Genomic DNA, 16,913 nt, shown 5'->3' on the forward strand with positions numbered 1-16,913 from the left:
TCGTAGACTGAGTAGTCAGCGTTAGTCCACACGTTCACATAATAGCAGATCAAATGCTTATTAGAACAGGGTTGAGTAGATTATCTCACTTAGTCCAAACAGTCACAACGAAAAGTAAACAGAGATCATTAGACCACACGTTCACAACGAAGGTAATAAATAGCAGATCAAATGACACGATCGAGTAGATTAGCTCAGTAGATGCGTTGACCTGTAGTCAACGTTAGTCCAAACAGTAAAAAGTAAACAGAAATCGTAGCATCAGATCAATCACTTCAGTTGAACGAGCTCATTAGAACAGTAATGAGATAGCGTTGACTGATAGCGTTAGTCCACACGTTGACAACGAGCTTTACCACGCAAGAGTCATAGCGTGGTAATGAATGGATCAATCAATCCACCATGGATAATGGATTGGAGGGCTTGAAAGCGAGGCTACTCTCCGCCACCTTCTCTGCGAAAGAGTGCCTCAAACAAGCCGGGAGCTGCGCGCTTAGCTTGCCGCCCCCCATCTTGAGCTTGCCACTGCTGCTACTCTTGCTCACTCCTTGCGGCTTGGCATTGCTCGCGGGAGCCTGGGCTTTCCCCGTTTCCAAGACGCTAGCCTCGCTAGCTTTTTTCCGCTTCTTCGGATCCACCATCGCCTTTTCTTTCTCCTTCTCTTCTTCCTCCGGTTCCAGAGTCGTCGCAACCTCGTCAAGCTCCTCCACCCTCTCCTTCACCCTGTTCTTGACGTTGTCCTCGCCCTTGATCTTCTCCTCGACGTTGCTATCTTCCGGCTCCTTCAAGTGGAGAAGCTTGTGGCCGCCCGATCCCGTCCAGATGCCTATAGAGTCTTTGAGCTGCTCCAGGAAAGTTTCCAGCTTCTTGAAGCCACACCCCGCGTGATCCAGTGCGTAGCCGTAGTGCTGCTGGAAGTCCCCCTTGAGCCTCGCCAGAGGATAGCCGGACTTGCAGCTCGGGATGCTCTCGAGCAGCAAAGCTTTGCAGTCGGCTCTCATCTTGGCTGGGAAGTCGACAGCAGCACCCTTTGGTGATGGCTGCTGCCTCGCTGCTGCTGCTGCCTCCACAGGAGCCTGTGCCAGGCTTTCCCTCTCTCTCGAGGCCGTCGAGGAGGCTTTCTTTGTCGCGGAAGTGAGCACTATATCTCCCGACTGGAGATGCTCGAGCCTGACGATATCTGAGAACTGCTCTAACAACATACTCGTACTAGAGAAGCCCAGCTCGCTGGCCTCGAGCTTCAGCTTACACTCGGCTTCGAATTCCTTGCAAACAGATGCCAGGTCGCAGACACCCCTCCTGCCGATGAACAACGGCAGCCAGCCTCTTAGCCTGTGCATGATATCGCTCGTCCCTGGCGCCTTGTCCTTGTCTTTCTCCTTCTCCTTCTCCTTTTTGGACTCCATCTCGGGTCCACCTTGGACTCCATCTTGAGTCCATCTTGGACTCCATCTTGGACTCCATCTCGGACTTCATCTTAGGTCCATCTCAGACTCCATCTCGGATTCCATCTCGGGTCCATCTTGGACTCCATCTTGGGTCCATTTCAAATCCATCTTGAACTTCATCTCGGGTCCATCTTAGACTCCATCTTGGGTCCATCTTGGATCCATCTCGGGTCCATCTTGGAATCCATCTTGGGTCCATCTCAGACTCCATTTTAGACACTTCCATGTGTCATGTGTTAGTTCTCCTATGTCCCTTTTCTAGAGACTCACTTATTGCTCGCTTCGTGCTTGTTCCTCAAGCACTTCGTTGGGAGTTCTAATCCCGCTTTTGACATTTCAAGTCGGAGCTTTTAGTTCAAACGTGTTACACTCGTTTGGCTTTCGCTTCGGCCACCACCATGTGGTGCCCTTTCGGCTCCACTTTGGGGCTTAGGGCTTTGTGTCTCACATCCCATTGGTCAATTGGATTTAATAATTGGGCTTTTAGGCTCTGACTCAGTGGTGGTGTTAGCAAGTACTACTGTGGATGGAGTGGGACTTGGTGAGGACCAATTGAAGGATATTGGGGAAAGGTGTTCCCCATGTTTTCAGGCATCCTAAGGGTATTAAAGTGTGGTCAAGGGATAACCACTCATGAATGAATGGCTCAGTCTTTGATAGATGGGTCGGTGGTATAAGTGGTCTTGGACTATCAATGAGATGAAGATGAATGAACATGGCTTTAGCATAATATGCTAATATGTAAGTGGTACCTTTGGAGTGTCAGTTATAGGATTAGACAAGTGAAACACTACTAAGTGCAAAGGTTAAGTGGCATATATACCATTTATGGGGCTAACATATCCCTAAGTTAGGAATAAGATTTATAAAGGGTTGTTCCTTTAAATGGTTGAAAGTGTGGTTAAATGACTAAAATAGAATGAAAAATTTAGTCGCTTACAGATAATTAAAGTTAATTGTTACTCATTTGAGCTGGTGGTATTTGATTTGATGGGGTTTTTCCATGGTTTACTGTTGGCAATGAGTACGTCATTATTGATTTTAACTATTTGACTCATTGGGTTAGTGCTCTTGCTAGTGTGTTTATACCTTCTAGTGGATACTTGTAACACATATGATTATGGGATGAGATTTGAATATATTATTACCATGGATCCTTGGAACATTGAAGGATAATTGGGAATAAAATAATCACTAAAGGCTCTTTTATCAAACAATTGCCTCTTTTTTAGTTAGCTTAAAATGAGAGAAATAGGGTGTGTTACATTTTGTATCAGAAGATACGTCTCAGCAAGTATTATCCAATGAGATTAGGCAACTAGTCTTATTGCATATGCAAAGATGAAAATAATGATTTAAGTGGGTACACATTTAGGTGTTATAATTGTAGGTATCGAAAGTTATTTGTCAACAAGTCCTTTCAGATATTTTTTCTTTACTGCCATGACAGCAGGAGGTCAGTATTGCTAGACCCTTTATCAGTTCCTTTTATTTAAATGTTAATAAATTTGACTTAGCATATATACTTGGTTGGATAGGAATTCCTAAGTGTCTATTTAGCTAAGTATACTTGGCCCAGTTTGTTAGTATTTTTTTGCTTTATCTTGCACTGACTTGACAAGAACCCCCATAATATTGAGTTTAGTCCCTCAATACTCAATAGGTGATAGTTTATTATATCTGCCAAGATACTATCACTATCATGCACTTTATATTGGTTTCATTTTAGTCCTATTGGCTATTTATAGAAAGTGTCTAGATTTGCTAGTTAGGCATATCTATCAAATGTAAAGATTGTCCTAAACATAACAATGTTGTTTCTACTTCTAGATTTGTAATCTAAGACCATTTCATATTTAGTAAATTTTGTGAAAGCCCAAAGTGTGTGTTCCTCGGGCAATGGTGGGGGGAAGGGGCTTTCCAAATATATAATAGGGATAATGGGTAAGTCAAATAAGGCATAATTTAGCTTCTATTTGCGTCCTTATCTTTATTTTGCATCTGCATTTGGCCTAAACTTAACTTCTATACCATCCTAACTAATGGAGTATTTATATCCTCACATTAAACCACCAATATGCTAAAATTGTGTTAAATTCTATTTAGCTCCATTTTGCATGTTAGTTTTGGCATTGGGATGCTAAATGCTCTAGGACTATTCCCATATCACTCTATATTCCTATCCTTTTACTTTCTAAGTTATATATTTGAAAGTTATTCTGTGCTTTGCTTCCTTTGATCCTTGGCTCCATGCTTAGGAATTTTTCTTTATCCTTTCATTCAGTGGCCCAAGGCTTTGAAACTCAAGTTCCACTTCATTGTTATTAAACACGTGGCATGTGATATATAGCACATGGAGGGTTTAGGATTTTCTTCATAGTTATCTTATGGTAAATCACCATAAGATACAAAGTGAAAACCAAGTACACCACAATATTTCCTCCATCAAATGGTGTTCTAAGATTTTTATCCAAAGTGAATTCTCTTAGCCAATGGTTTTTACATTTATGACTAAGGCATTTCATGCTTTAACATATTGGCTAGGGATATATAATATTTTGATGAGTTTTTGTTTGGTTTGGTAAGGAATGATTATAAAGTACATGAACTTTCAATATTTAGATTGGGATTGTTATTTGTTATCTCTTCGATATATGTATATTATAGAGTGTAGAGTTATATTGGCACTTTACAATATTAACTATTACTTGTCATATTCTTATATTGTCAATAGAATTGAGTTTACCTTTGTAATTGCAACAAGTTACTAATGCTAGGTTTTAAGAGTAATATTTAACAAGAATTCTTCCATTGGTTTACTAAATAGCAAAGCTTACTAAATACTTGAGTCGTGTATAAATGGAATAACAACAATGCTACAACTCTTATTATTGTTTGGTTCATTTTCCCAATTTAGAGTATATAGTTTATTTAAAGGGTTCCTTGTTCAGTGGAAGGGGTGTTATTGCAAGTTGGACTGCAAGTTTATAAAGTTTGGCATAATATTCAACATGCAAATCTTCTATAAAATGTGCATATATAGTAAGTGAAAAACTTTATATGAAATAATCATAAACAAGTTGCATCATATATGAATCCACAGGTCCTTCATTTTGATATTCCTCTAGATCCCAACCCATCAATAAAAGACCCTTAATTACCATCTATCTTTCCATGAGGAAGGGATGATGTGAGGTTTAGGTATAATGCCATATTAGTCTAATAGTTTTTAGATTAGTTTCAATTTAAACCATTTACTTTTGTATATAAGCAAGGGTTTTTCTACTAATTGAATATGCATGCACTCATAATATAAAAATTCCTCAACCACCCACCAAAATTCTATAGCAGTAGAAATTTTATGAGTTTATATGGCAATTATTTCAAAATCTGATTCTTGTTGGCTAGAATATAATTCCTTTATATACATTTTCTTGTTTCTTTTCTTTCTTTCTAATTCTTAGAACATAGAGGCACAAGATTTTTAAAGCTCTTCCTCCCTCTTCTTCCAAAGAATAAGAGCTCATTCACTTAAACCCTTGTGTGGTGCAAAGAATCAATTACTCTATATTTCAGCTTCATGCTTGGAAATTTGCATTTAAAGGATAAAAATTCACTAATGACCTAGACCTAAACCCTCATGCATAGCAGTTACACTACAAGAATGAAGCTCAAATGTGTCAACACTTTTTTATGGAGAAGGATCTATGCTATTGTCATGGGTTTGCATTTGTCGCGAATGTGACTTTGGGTATCAAAAGCTACCTGTCGGCCAGTCTTTACGGACACTTTTTCCTTACTGCCACGATGGCAGGAAGTCGATATTGCTGGACCCGTTATCAGTCTCCACCTAAGTTAGTTGAGAAATTGGTCTTCACGTGTGCACTTGACCAGATGAGCTTAAGGAAGGAATTCCTAAGTGTCTATTTAGTCAAGCATACTTGACCTGGTTAGAGAAACTCATTCGTTGACTTGCACTTGCTAGTGTTGGGAACCCCTACAATATTGAGCTTGGTCCTTCAATATTGCTAGATGATAGTTTACCGTGTCTACCAAACACCCTCACTATCATGCCTTTTATGTTAGTCTCATTTTGGTCCCAAATGCTATTTATGGAAAGTGTCTAGATTTGCTCATTTGGCATATCTATGGAATGTAGAGATTGTCCTGAACACAATGGTATTCACCCCGTGTCCAAATTTGCAATTTAACGCCATTCCATATTTAGTAAGTTTCAAGTTTGTCCTAGAGACTAACTCTTGATACTAAGGGAGGCTTGGGGTGAAAGCCCAAAGCATGTGTTCCTCAAAGAAGGAAGGGGAGGGGGGGGGGGGGGGGGGCACGTTGTGGGGGGTTCTAAATATATAGTAGGGATAGTGGGTAGGTCAGGCATGGCCGACCAACCTAAGGCATAATTTAGCTTCTGCTTGTGTGTCTGTCCTTGTTTTGCGTTTGGCTTGAGTTTAAGCCCAAGTTCCATTCCATGCTAGCTGGTGAAGTACCCATGTCCTTGTGTTAGGCCACTAGTATGCTGAGATAACACTAAACTCTGTTTGGCTCCATTTTGCATGCTGGTCCTGGCAAAGGGATGTTGGTTGCTCTAGGACTGTTCCAAGTCACTCCGGGCTTCTGTCCCTTCGCTCCTTGGGATATATACTCGGGAGTTGCTCCGTGGTCCGGTTTCGTCACTCCTTGGCTCCATGCTTGAGAGTTTGGCACCATTCCTTCATTCAGTGGCCCAAGGCCCTAAACTTTGGGTTTTGCACCACTGTCCTTTAGACACGTGGCATGTGTCACGTGGCATAAAGAGGGTTTAAGTTTCGCTTCGTGGTGTTATCCTATGGTAAATCACCATAGGATAAAGGGTCAAAACCACGTGCGCTACAGCATTGAGGTGGCAGCAAAGGCATTGTTCACCATAAAAACTTCACAAAAGTGTAAATGTTTTCTAGTGGTTGAGCTCAACACACACTAAGAGGTATCACATAAAGGTGCACAATCTTCAATGCCATTGGTGCATGACAACATCCACCCACCCTTTAGGAAGAATTGGCACTGTCCAATCTGTCAATAAATCAAGTTGAAAACATTAGAGGGTGATCTTTTGATGCTTGACATATACTAGTTTGCAACTCTTCTTCCTTGACTCAGCTTCATAACCTCCTTGCTTGGGACTTTCTCTCAATGAAAACAGCTCAAAGCAGCCCTATGTACTTCCTTCAATGCCTGAAAGAATAGAGGGGCACATTCTCAGTCTATGACAAGTAGTAGCTAAAGTTGGACTTCAAGGCTGATCTCTTTGCCACCAAGGCCAATCATCATCAACACCAAATCTAGTTATTATCAACACTGCAGTACATAATCAAAAATGTCCAACATCCCAATAGGCACCACAATGACCATAATCTCTCTCTCTCTCTCCCCTTAGTAGCACTCAACAACAAAGCAAAGGAAGCTTTCAAGGGATCCAAGATGGTTTTAGGAATGATCTTTGAAGATCTATTAGGTTTTTGTAGTCAATTGGTATCCAAGCCCATCACAAAATAAATAAACACATCTAGCTAAGGGTATTTATAGGCAATAAACCCACATGCCCTAATGGTTGGTCATTAGAGTGTGCCATTGTTGTCTCTGCCTCTTTGGGCATCACCCTCAGATGCATATAAGAGTCTACATTCACCTCATCCAGGGCACAGGAGTGCAATTGCCCCAAATAAGAGTGCCACCTACCTAAACCATTGCCAAAGAGGGTGAGAGGAGCTTTGCCACCTCACAGTAGTGCCCACAATCATGCACCACTAGCAAAGTAACACTATGGAGTGGAGGAGCAAAGAAGCACAACCATGGAGCAATCACCACTTCCACCAACAAGCCATGGAACCACACAGCCATAGAACACCACCACCTCCACCAACAAGCCATGGAACCACACAGCCATAGAACACCACCACCTCCACCAACAACCCACCCAAACTGCTGAATGATAGCTATGCTAGCTAGATAAAATTGTATATAGTGTGCTCTAAGGATCAATGTTGCATCAATTGTGATAAGGAAAAAAACCACAAGTAAAGAACAAAGTTTGCAACCAAGTGGCACTTACATCAGTGTGTTTTATTGTAGCTCACTTCTCCATATAGGGTTAAAATATAATCCTTGTACGACTTAAAACAACCACTTTTGGATAAATTTATTTAAGTAAAAATTGTTTTTGCAATAAAAAATTTCATTTTATTCCTAATTGTTATCAAGTTCAAAAAATGAGTGATTATTGAGGGGGTTTTCCATTTCTTTGGTACATGTTATCATACTTTAACCCCATAGACAATTGTAATGTTGGTCTCAATTGAGCATCTCAAGAAAAAACAGAATCAACATGCATAGATAATTGAAGTACTTATGTTATACTAAACATTTCTATGTCTAAAACAACCCTCAACATCATAAAATCCACCAAACAAGATAAGCTTATAAAGACCCTGTGCCAAGAAAGAGAAAATGATTAGAGATTACAGTGTCTTTTAGAAGAGCAATGCTTACCAATCTATGTGGGGAGCTTTTAGTTGAAGCTGCTCCCACACAGTTGTGTTGAGATCCAGTTTCCATAAATTCTACAAGAGGCCTCTCCTATAAGTAGAAACGGACTCAGCTTTTATGGTGATCTCTATCAATACAATATCTAAAGTCTGGCATAACATCCAATCACCATAGCAAATAAAAAAGGAGAAGAGACAATCACAAACTTGCCATACACGATCAGCTCAGTGTCTTTGATGCCTAAAACGCAAAGAAAAGAATTCTCAAAGAACGTGAGCTTCCAGATTGAAGATTTTTATCAAATTCTTATGCACGAAGCAATTGCATCATGGTGAAGGAGCTGCCACATTCTCATCTTTGCTCTTCCTAGAATTGAGCCTGAGAGCTTGCTTACCAATATCGTCGTCGCAACGCTCACTCACCTTTCCCATTTCCCGGTTAGAATTTATGTGCTAATGGAAATTGGGAATTCCTGAACAGTGTTCCGTGTCATTACAAGGATCGCAAAAACTGAGCCTCTGGCAAATGGGTTGCCATCATAAACTTTTCAGCGGAGATCTCCCTCATGAGAAATATATTTTTTTTAGCTGATCATGTATCTTTTAAGATCTCATAGAATCCTGCGTCCGTACGAGAATCTAGACCAGGTATTTATAGGCACTAAAGCTTCATGACCTAAAAAAAAAGGTTTCTAGCGAGATTTTCTTCTCTCCGGTAAGCAAGAAATATGGCTAGCATCATCCGTCGGAGTGTGCCGCCGTCATCTCCGCCTCATCGGGCGCCGCCTCCAGCTGCGCACAGGAGCGTGCATCCGCCTCGTCCGGGGCACAGGAGCGTGACGCCGCCCAAAACGAGAGCGCCACCACCAGGTAGGAGCATGCCGCCGCCAAAACCATCTCCAAGGAGGGCGAGAGGAGCTCCGCCACCTCACAGCAGCGCCCACAGTCAGGCACCTTCACCAGCACCGGCAGAGCAACACCATGGAGCAGCAAAGCAACACAGCCACGGAGGAGCACCACCTCCAAAGCAGGACAGCCATGGAGCACCACCATCTCCACCAACAAGCCATGGAGCAGCAAAGCAGCACCAGCACAGTCCGCCACCTCCACCAGCAAGCCACGGAGCAGCCAAGCAGCACCAGCACAGTCCGCCACCTCCACCACCAGGCCACGGAGCAGCCAAGCAGCACCAGCACAGTCCGCCACCTCCACCAGCAAGCCACGGAGCAGCAAAGCAGCACCAGCACAGTCCGCCACCTCCACCACCAGGCCACGGAGCAGCAAAGCAGCACCAGCACAGTCCCCCACCTCCACCAACAGGCCACGGAGCAGCAAAGCAGCACCAGCACAGTCCGCCACCTCCACCAGTAGGCCACGGAGCAGCAAAGCAGCACCAGCACAGTCCGCCACCAACAAGCCACGGAGCAGCAAAGAAGCACCAGCACAGTCCGCCACCTCCACCAGCAAGCCACGGAGCAGCAAAGCAGCACCAGCACAGTCCCCCACCTCCACCAGCAGGCCACGGAGCAGCAAAGCAGCACCAGCACAGTCCCCCACCTCCACCAGCAGGCCACGGAGCAGCAAAGCAGCACCAGCACAGTCCGCCACCTCCACCAGTAGGCCACGAAGCAGCAAAGCAGCACCAGCACAGTCCGCCACCTCCACCAACAAGCCATGGATCAAAGCAGCACAGCCACGGAGGAGGAGGAGCAAAGCAGCACCCACCTCCACCAGCAAAGCAGCATACAGGGCCACCACCTTCTTCCGGGACAATCACTTGGCGACCAAGGAGGTTTGGGCCGCCGCCACCTCCACCAGCAAAGGAGCATACAGGGCCTGGGACAACCACTTGGTGGCCAAGGCCCGCTCATGACACGATAACATGGCAACCAGGGTCGCCTGTCTTTCACACGTTTTCATCGCCGCCTCCGCCTGGCCCCTTGTCTATTGCTCCGCCTCTGGGGTCGTCATCATCAACAGCAGCAGCAGCAGCGGCAGCGTTTGCGACACCGGGGCTGCTTGCGGCAGGCATCGTCCTTTTCCTGCTTGCTATGGTGGCCATCGTCACTGGCATCTGGATACTCGTGAAGGGAAGAAGAAAGAAGGCGAATGACATCCTGGTGCGCTACGTCGGGAGCAGCCATCTTCCTGGCAGTGGCAGCAGCAGCAGCAGTCAGCGAGAGCATCTCGTTCCCTTGAGCAAGATTGAGGATGCAGAGCTCCGGGACAAGCTCGATTCTTTCGTTCAAGAGAGGAGCAAGCAGCAGCTTCGACCGTCGCAGCTGAATGCCAGCACAAAGGTGGCCAGTCCTCCACTCGCGAGGCCTCCAAGGCGACTGCCACCTTCGGCTTTTCTCAAGATGAATCCAATCTATGGTGCTGCTACTGATTCGGTTGACGACCGCCTGACGCCGCCATTGGGACGAGATCCACCAGCAGCGATCCACGGAGTCGACGAGCGCAAGAAGGTGCCAAGAGCTTCTCTCCCAGAGGATCCATTCTTGTCGAGTGCTGCTCGTCGGAGCGGCAATGATCGAAGAGCCCAGGAACAGGCTGTGGATCCAGTGTCTCGTCGTGGCACTGTGTTCGATCCTGGAGATGCTTTCGTTGTTCGGCTCGCAGCAGCAGCGGAGAAGCGAGCTGAGATGGAGAAGCACATGCAAAGGATCATCGAGTTTGGGATGAGGAGGCCCGGCAACAAGCACTCCCACTGGTAAGTCTTCATGCTTGAGAGATAGAACAAGTGACTAATGGAGCACTTTTAGGATCCGTGAGGTGGAGAATCTGGAGAAGCCCGTGGTTGAGAAGCCCGTGGTTGAGGCAAATCACTCGGCCAATTCTGGAGGTTCGCATTTGGCTGCTCGTGTACACGACTCAGATGCCAAGGTAAACAGTCTCCATGCCTCGAGTTAAAGTATAACTTCTGCTTGAACTAGCCTTCCACCTCGGAGGTTAAGCTTGAGCTCGACGGAGCTTAGAGCGAAAGGAGGTACGCTTTTCGGTCGTTTTGGACTGATGATACGCTTGAGGTTGCAGGCATAGAATGAAGATTCATGAAACAAATTACTTCGGTTTTTTTAAACCGCAACAGGCAAAGGCAGGTCCGTGGTATTCAATCAAAATTATAACAGATGGAGAAGTCTGGAGACATTTGAATTAGGAGAAGGCAATGAGACAACTGCTCTTCATTAAGACAACAGAGAGACATTGAATTGGGAGATAATATTGCAAGTCTCAAACAAGGCAACGAGATAACTGCTCTTCATTAAGACAGCAGAGAGACATTGAATTAGGAAATTATGATTTGCAAATCTCAAACAAGGCAACGAGACAACAGCTCTTCACGAAGACAACAGAGAGACATTGAATTGGTTAGAATTTTCTTGTTCCTGTTTTTAAAAAATTTAAACTTTCGAAACGATTTTACAACATTTGTTATCGTAGACTGAGTAGTCAGCGTTAGTCCACACGTTCACATAATAGCAGATCAAATGCTTATTAGAACAGGGTTGAGTAGATTATCTCACTTAGTCCAAACAGTCACAACGAAAAGTAAACAGAGATCATTAGACCACACGTTCACAACGAAGGTAATAAATAGCAGATCAAATGACACGATCGAGTAGATTAGCTCAGTAGATGCGTTGACCTGTAGTCAACGTTAGTCCAAACAGTAAAAAGTAAACAGAAATCGTAGCATCAGATCAATCACTTCAGTTGAACGAGCTCATTAGAACAGTAATGAGATAGCGTTGACTGATAGCGTTAGTCCACACGTTGACAACGAGCTTTACCACGCAAGAGTCATAGCGTGGTAATGAATGGATCAATCAATCCACCATGGATAATGGATTGGAGGGCTTGAAAGCGAGGCTACTCTCCGCCACCTTCTCTGCGAAAGAGTGCCTCAAACAAGCCGGGAGCTGCGCGCTTAGCTTGCCGCCCCCCATCTTGAGCTTGCCACTGCTGCTACTCTTGCTCACTCCTTGCGGCTTGGCATTGCTCGCGGGAGCCTGGGCTTTCCCCGTTTCCAAGACGCTAGCCTCGCTAGCTTTTTTCCGCTTCTTCGGATCCACCATCGCCTTTTCTTTCTCCTTCTCTTCTTCCTCCGGTTCCAGAGTCGTCGCAACCTCGTCAAGCTCCTCCACCCTCTCCTTCACCCTGTTCTTGACGTTGTCCTCGCCCTTGATCTTCTCCTCGACGTTGCTATCTTCCGGCTCCTTCAAGTGGAGAAGCTTGTGGCCGCCCGATCCCGTCCAGATGCCTATAGAGTCTTTGAGCTGCTCCAGGAAAGTTTCCAGCTTCTTGAAGCCACACCCCGCGTGATCCAGTGCGTAGCCGTAGTGCTGCTGGAAGTCCCCCTTGAGCCTCGCCAGAGGATAGCCGGACTTGCAGCTCGGGATGCTCTCGAGCAGCAAAGCTTTGCAGTCGGCTCTCATCTTGGCTGGGAAGTCGACAGCAGCACCCTTTGGTGATGGCTGCTGCCTCGCTGCTGCTGCTGCCTCCACAGGAGCCTGTGCCAGGCTTTCCCTCTCTCTCGAGGCCGTCGAGGAGGCTTTCTTTGTCGCGGAAGTGAGCACTATATCTCCCGACTGGAGATGCTCGAGCCTGACGATATCGGAGAACTGCTCTAACAACGTACTCGTACTAGAGAAGCCCAGCTCGCTGGCCTCGAGCTTCAGCTTACACTCGGCTTCGAATTCCTTGCAAACAGATGCCAGGTCACAGACACCCCTCCTGCCGATGAACAACGGCAGCCAGCCTCTTAGCCTGTGCATGATATCGCTCGTCCCTGGCGCCTTGTCCTTGTCTTTCTCCTTCTCCTTCGTCTTGACTTGCGTGACCACAGTCGTCCCGGGGGGATAAAGCTTGCAGAGACCAGGCCTGGGATACGATATCTGGACCACGTCGGGGAACTTCTTCATGAGATCTAGCAACTTCGCATGGCCGAGAGCCTGGTGGTCGAGTGTCAAACCCCTCGCGGTCTTGAACTCCTGACGAACCAGCGATATGTCGTAGCCATCAACCGTAAGCACCGACGGCAGCCACGACTTGAGCTCCTTTACGACCGAAACCGGCGGCTCCTTGGCGATCTTGGCCGGGCTCTCGCAGTGCTGCTTTGCGACGCTCGCGACAGGAGCTACAACCTGGAGCTTGACTTCTGCCTGCTTCGTCACGTGTATAGCTGGTTCTTCCACGTATTTCTCCCGTTCTATCTGCGTCGGTCGACTTGGAGGCTCTGGAGGATGACGCTGGGCCCGGGCTGGTGGTGGTGGCCCTTCCAAAGTCACAGGAACAGGCTTGGCGAGCACGTCAAGCGTCGTTTCTTCCAGAACTTTGTTGACTACGTCAATGGCTGTCCTCTCGTAGTTCACCAGCTCTTCCGAGACCGCAGACTGATGCACCACATCCACTGCCTTCTCTTCGAGTACAGCAGTGCACGCAGGTCCTGCCATGGGGTTCCTGGAGATGGTGATCCCGAGAGGCGACCACGTTCGAGGATGTGGCTTTATCCATAGTCGAACGAGAATGGCTAATTGGATGACGTTGTAGATTTGTGCTAGACTCAAGTCCGTGAGCCTACCAACGCGATGTGCTCTGAGGATCAATGCTGCATCATACCTGAAAGTCGATTGAGACGAGTAAGAAAACCACTTGTTCAGCAAGGAGCGAAGACTTACTGGTTCGCGGCATTGATGAAAACATGCACCCTTTCGCTGCAAAGATAGCTCCGGAAGTCGCTCCAGATATCAGCATCGTACTCCTGGCACAGATTCGGGTCGACGTAAGGCCACAAATCGTAGCCAGCCGGCAGAAATATCTCCTCGGCGCCACCAACACCAGCGTTTTTAATCGCCAGCTCTCCCAGCTTCACGCCTTCTTCCAGCGCCCTCCGCAAGTTAAAGCCCAGCGCCTGCTTCTCCCCGTAGACAACACAGTTGTAGATGTTGGCCTCGGTCGGGAGCATCATCTCGACCTTGAGCGTGTCCAGCACTCGCCTTATCAGCTCTCGACCGTAGTAGAAATCCTGCTCGCCACCAAAGTCCGGACCGCCAAACCACTGCGACCTCGCAGCTCCAAAACTCTCGGACGATCTCCCGGAGAAGCACTGCGGCGACGAAGGCCACTGGAGAAACAGCGGCCGATTGATATCGTCCCTGGGAGCATACTGCTGCTGCAACGGTGGCGGCTGCCGCATCTCGGCCATCATCTGGTGCCCCGGAGACCGGTAGCCTGGAACCATGAAAGGTGGCCGAGCTATCGGCCCGACGGCGTTCTCCATTCTACCACCACCATTGGGAGCGAGTGGCCTGGCACCGGGAGGAAGCCCGAAAGCCTTGACGTCCCTTGGAACTGATAAGTAGCTCACCTCGGCTCGAGCGAGGCGAGTCCAGTACCACACCGTCCGGGCCGAGTTAAGTAGCGACTCCGAGACGTGGACTCCCTCGGGCCGGACGAGAAGAACGTTGAATCGTTTCATCTGGAGCCTGTGGAGCAGCGGGGAGAAATCCTGGTCGCCGGAGATGAGCACCACATTCGCTGGAGGAGGATTGTCGCTCGTCCAGAATGCCATGTTCATCAGGATCGCCTTGTCGCTCGCTTCCTTCCTCCCTGGAAGGAGAGAAAAATTCGATCATCCAAAGTCCAGCTCAAAGGATGCATACTCTCTCGTGAGAAAGAAAAGCAAACAATCGCAGCTCAAGGAAGAAAGAAGAGATCAAGCGCGTCCCAAGAGCCCTTTGCTCGAATGGAGCTCATAGAGAGATTCTCTGGCTCAAGCATCCTGGAAGTTCTTAGGTCCGAGAGAAATGTTGGAAGAATTCTCACTAGGAACTCACCCGATGGGATGTGATTGAGGGAGATTCCTGTGCTGGTGAGCGCGTTCTGGACGTGCCGGGTGAGCTGGTACGTATCGCCGTAAGCCGAGATGGTGAGAGGGCCGAAGAAATTGAAGGCGTGGAGCACATTGCTGATGTTGCGCGCGATGTGGAAGGGATTCACATCCGCGGGCGGCCGGCAGTTCTCGATGTCCCACCACACCGATGTCTTGGCCACTGACGCCTCCATTCCTCCCAGATCGAGCTTACCGCGCGCACCAGCAACACACTAGCGGCCTCCAAGAACCCTAGAAATGCCCCAGGAACCCTAAAATTTCGGCGCCTTGGAATGGCTGGATCGAGCGATGGCGCCAGTCGCTGGATCGAGGCGAGCTCGCGTCTCAGCAGCAGCAGGCACAGTCTTGGATCGGCGAGGTGAGATCTAGCTTTTTTCTTGCGCTTTCTACGGTGGATGGATTTCTCGTTCCAGACAGGCGCCACAGCTTGCATTCTTCGTCCTGGGAAAGTTCTTGAGGCTGCTGTCAGTGTACGCGCTGTTCAAGTTCCTCTCGGCGAGAAATGGGACCGAATCGATCGTCGTCTTCACGTTTGTGTGCTCGCTCGTCTCTGGAGCACTCTTTTTTATCTTCCAGAGGCCTTGGCATGGACGACCGCTCACAACTTCACAGGTTTGGGTCTCCACTTTCTTTCTTCCATTCTTTCTTCTTCTCTCGAGTGACTTCTTCGTGATGTTTGCTTTTTTCTTCCAGGATTCTTTCTTTCTCTTCATCTCTCGAGTGACTTGTTTGTGATCCTTGCGTCGCAGATTTATCTAACAGCATTGAATGGGGGAGTTCTCGCTCTTGCGCTTCTTCTCTGGGGGAAGAGCTTACAAGCTTGCGGTCCAGTGAGGTTTTCCACTTTGCTTCTTCTTGTTCTTCCATGATCTTCCATGATGTTTTCTTCCAGGACAGTGCTGGCCGAGTACACAGGCGCGATGCTTGGAGCGGCATCGACGCTTGTTCTTGGCCGAGGCGGCCATAAGTGGAAGAAGGTGACAAGGTAACACCACTTCTTACAGCGATCTCACCTTAGAAATCTCTCCAGGGTGGTGGACTAGCGGCAATGCTGGTTGCGTTTTACGTTCTTTTCAGAGGATGGACGATTGCGTCCTTGTCCCCGTTCTATATCCTTTACACAATCGAAGCCATGGATGGGATCATAACTTAACTCCTTCGCACCGGCTGGGAGCAGCGACAGTGACGAACAAGGCCGTGTTGGACTGGGCCCGATAAGCATGTCCATCGCCGCTGGTACTCTTTTCGCTCTACGAAGAATAGTAGCTCGGCGTGTTTCGATCAAGGCAAGCTTCTTTGCATGGAGTTTTGAGATGTGAAACTAATGCTACTCGTTCTTTTGCCCAGGCTACAATGAAGAAGCGGCTACATTCCATAACAGTCGCTGCCGCGACTTGCTTCCTTTTTCCATTCGCGATGCTTCAGCTGTCTTTGGGGGTCTGTATAAGTCTCGTTTGATCTTTTCTTTTTCTATATCATCCAGATCAATTCTTCTTAGCAGGAAACCTCCCCGACTACCGAAGCTCACGGATCACCAGCATGGGCCTACATGAGCACCATAGTGTTTGGGATGGTAGCTGGCTTTTACGTGGACAATTACGCTGAAGAAAGGTAAGAAATTTTGAGATTCTCGCTGCTTGCTTCTAATCTCTTTAATCCAGGTTGCATATACTTGCAACGTCGTCGGAGCATCTTCTCGTCACATCCGTGTTGCTAATAGTTCTCGAGCTCGTTATTTACCAGATGGATTTCTCGCTCGTTGGATTCTTGATTTGCTCCTCGCTTCTGGGATTCGGTATGCTTTTGTCTCGAGGAAAACATAACATTCTCTAAATTCCTCTCCTTGATCTTTCTCAGGTATATATGAATCCACTTCCTCGGAAAAGCTACCATCCGAGATTGTATCAAGCACACCTCCAATGTGATCATAGCCAACGATTCTTTTCCATAGTTTCTTGTTAGCCACGTGGCATCTTGGTGGCAGCCACGTGGACGCCAAGTGGCATCCCCCTTGTTCTTTTTGAGAGAATGGAA

At 47.0% G+C, this 16,913-nt stretch overlaps 2 protein-coding genes across 5 annotated transcripts; one reads left to right on the forward strand and one right to left on the reverse strand.

Moving 5' to 3' along the window:
* Window positions 1-85: 85 nt before the first annotated feature.
* On the reverse strand, window positions 86-15,112 carry LOC9657969. Its single transcript, XM_024686065.1, has 5 exons — window positions 14,824-15,112; window positions 13,666-14,596; window positions 12,808-13,606; window positions 402-1,385; window positions 86-211 (listed from the first exon to the last, which is right to left on the reverse strand). The coding sequence occupies exons 1-5, from the start codon at window positions 15,050-15,052 to the stop codon at window positions 86-88; spliced, it is 3,069 nt and encodes a 1,022-aa protein (XP_024541833.1). The 5' UTR covers window positions 15,053-15,112.
* On the forward strand, window positions 15,099-16,827 carry LOC9646989. Of its 4 annotated transcripts, none has more exons than XM_024686128.1 (10): window positions 15,099-15,237; window positions 15,293-15,491; window positions 15,629-15,714; window positions 15,772-15,856; window positions 15,910-15,988; window positions 16,044-16,165; window positions 16,227-16,316; window positions 16,378-16,490; window positions 16,541-16,674; window positions 16,737-16,827. In XM_024686128.1, the coding sequence occupies exons 1-10, from the start codon at window positions 15,152-15,154 to the stop codon at window positions 16,802-16,804; spliced, it is 1,062 nt and encodes a 353-aa protein (XP_024541896.1). In that variant the 5' UTR covers window positions 15,099-15,151; the 3' UTR covers window positions 16,805-16,827. The 4 variants fall into 4 exon arrangements, with proteins under 4 accessions (XP_024541896.1, XP_024541894.1, XP_024541895.1 ...); XM_024686126.1 differs by having other exon boundaries at window positions 15,297-15,491; window positions 15,573-15,714; XM_024686127.1 differs by having other exon boundaries at window positions 15,297-15,491; window positions 15,573-15,714; window positions 16,381-16,490.
* The last annotated feature ends 86 nt before the right edge of the window (window positions 16,828-16,913 follow it).

The sequence above is a fragment of the Selaginella moellendorffii genome, unplaced genomic scaffold (assembly GCF_000143415.4).
Source record: "Selaginella moellendorffii unplaced genomic scaffold, v1.0 SELMOscaffold_47, whole genome shotgun sequence".
In the NCBI taxonomy this organism is placed as follows: Eukaryota; Viridiplantae; Streptophyta; class Lycopodiopsida; order Selaginellales; family Selaginellaceae; genus Selaginella; species Selaginella moellendorffii.

Coding starts and splice junctions, on each gene's coding strand:
- LOC9646989 (XM_024686126.1), top strand. CDS start 15,168: ATGGCGCCAGTCGCTGGATCGAGGCGAGCTCGCGTCTCAGCAGCAGCA. Junction 15,238..15,296: donor CACAGTCTTGGATCGGCGAG/GTGAGATCTAGC, acceptor CGTTCCAGACAG/GCGCCACAGCTTGCATTCTT. Junction 15,492..15,572: donor GACCGCTCACAACTTCACAG/GTTTGGGTCTCC, acceptor TTTTTCTTCCAG/GATTCTTTCTTTCTCTTCAT.
- LOC9657969 (XM_024686065.1), bottom strand. CDS start 15,052: ATGGAGGCGTCAGTGGCCAAGACATCGGTGTGGTGGGACATCGAGAAC. Junction 1,386..12,807: donor TCACGCAAGTCAAGACGAAG/GAGAAGGAGAAA, acceptor AAAAAGGAGAAG/GAGAAGGAGAAAGACAAGGA. Junction 212..401: donor CCTCCAATCCATTATCCATG/GTGGATTGATTG, acceptor CGTTGACTACAG/GTCAACGCATCTACTGAGCT.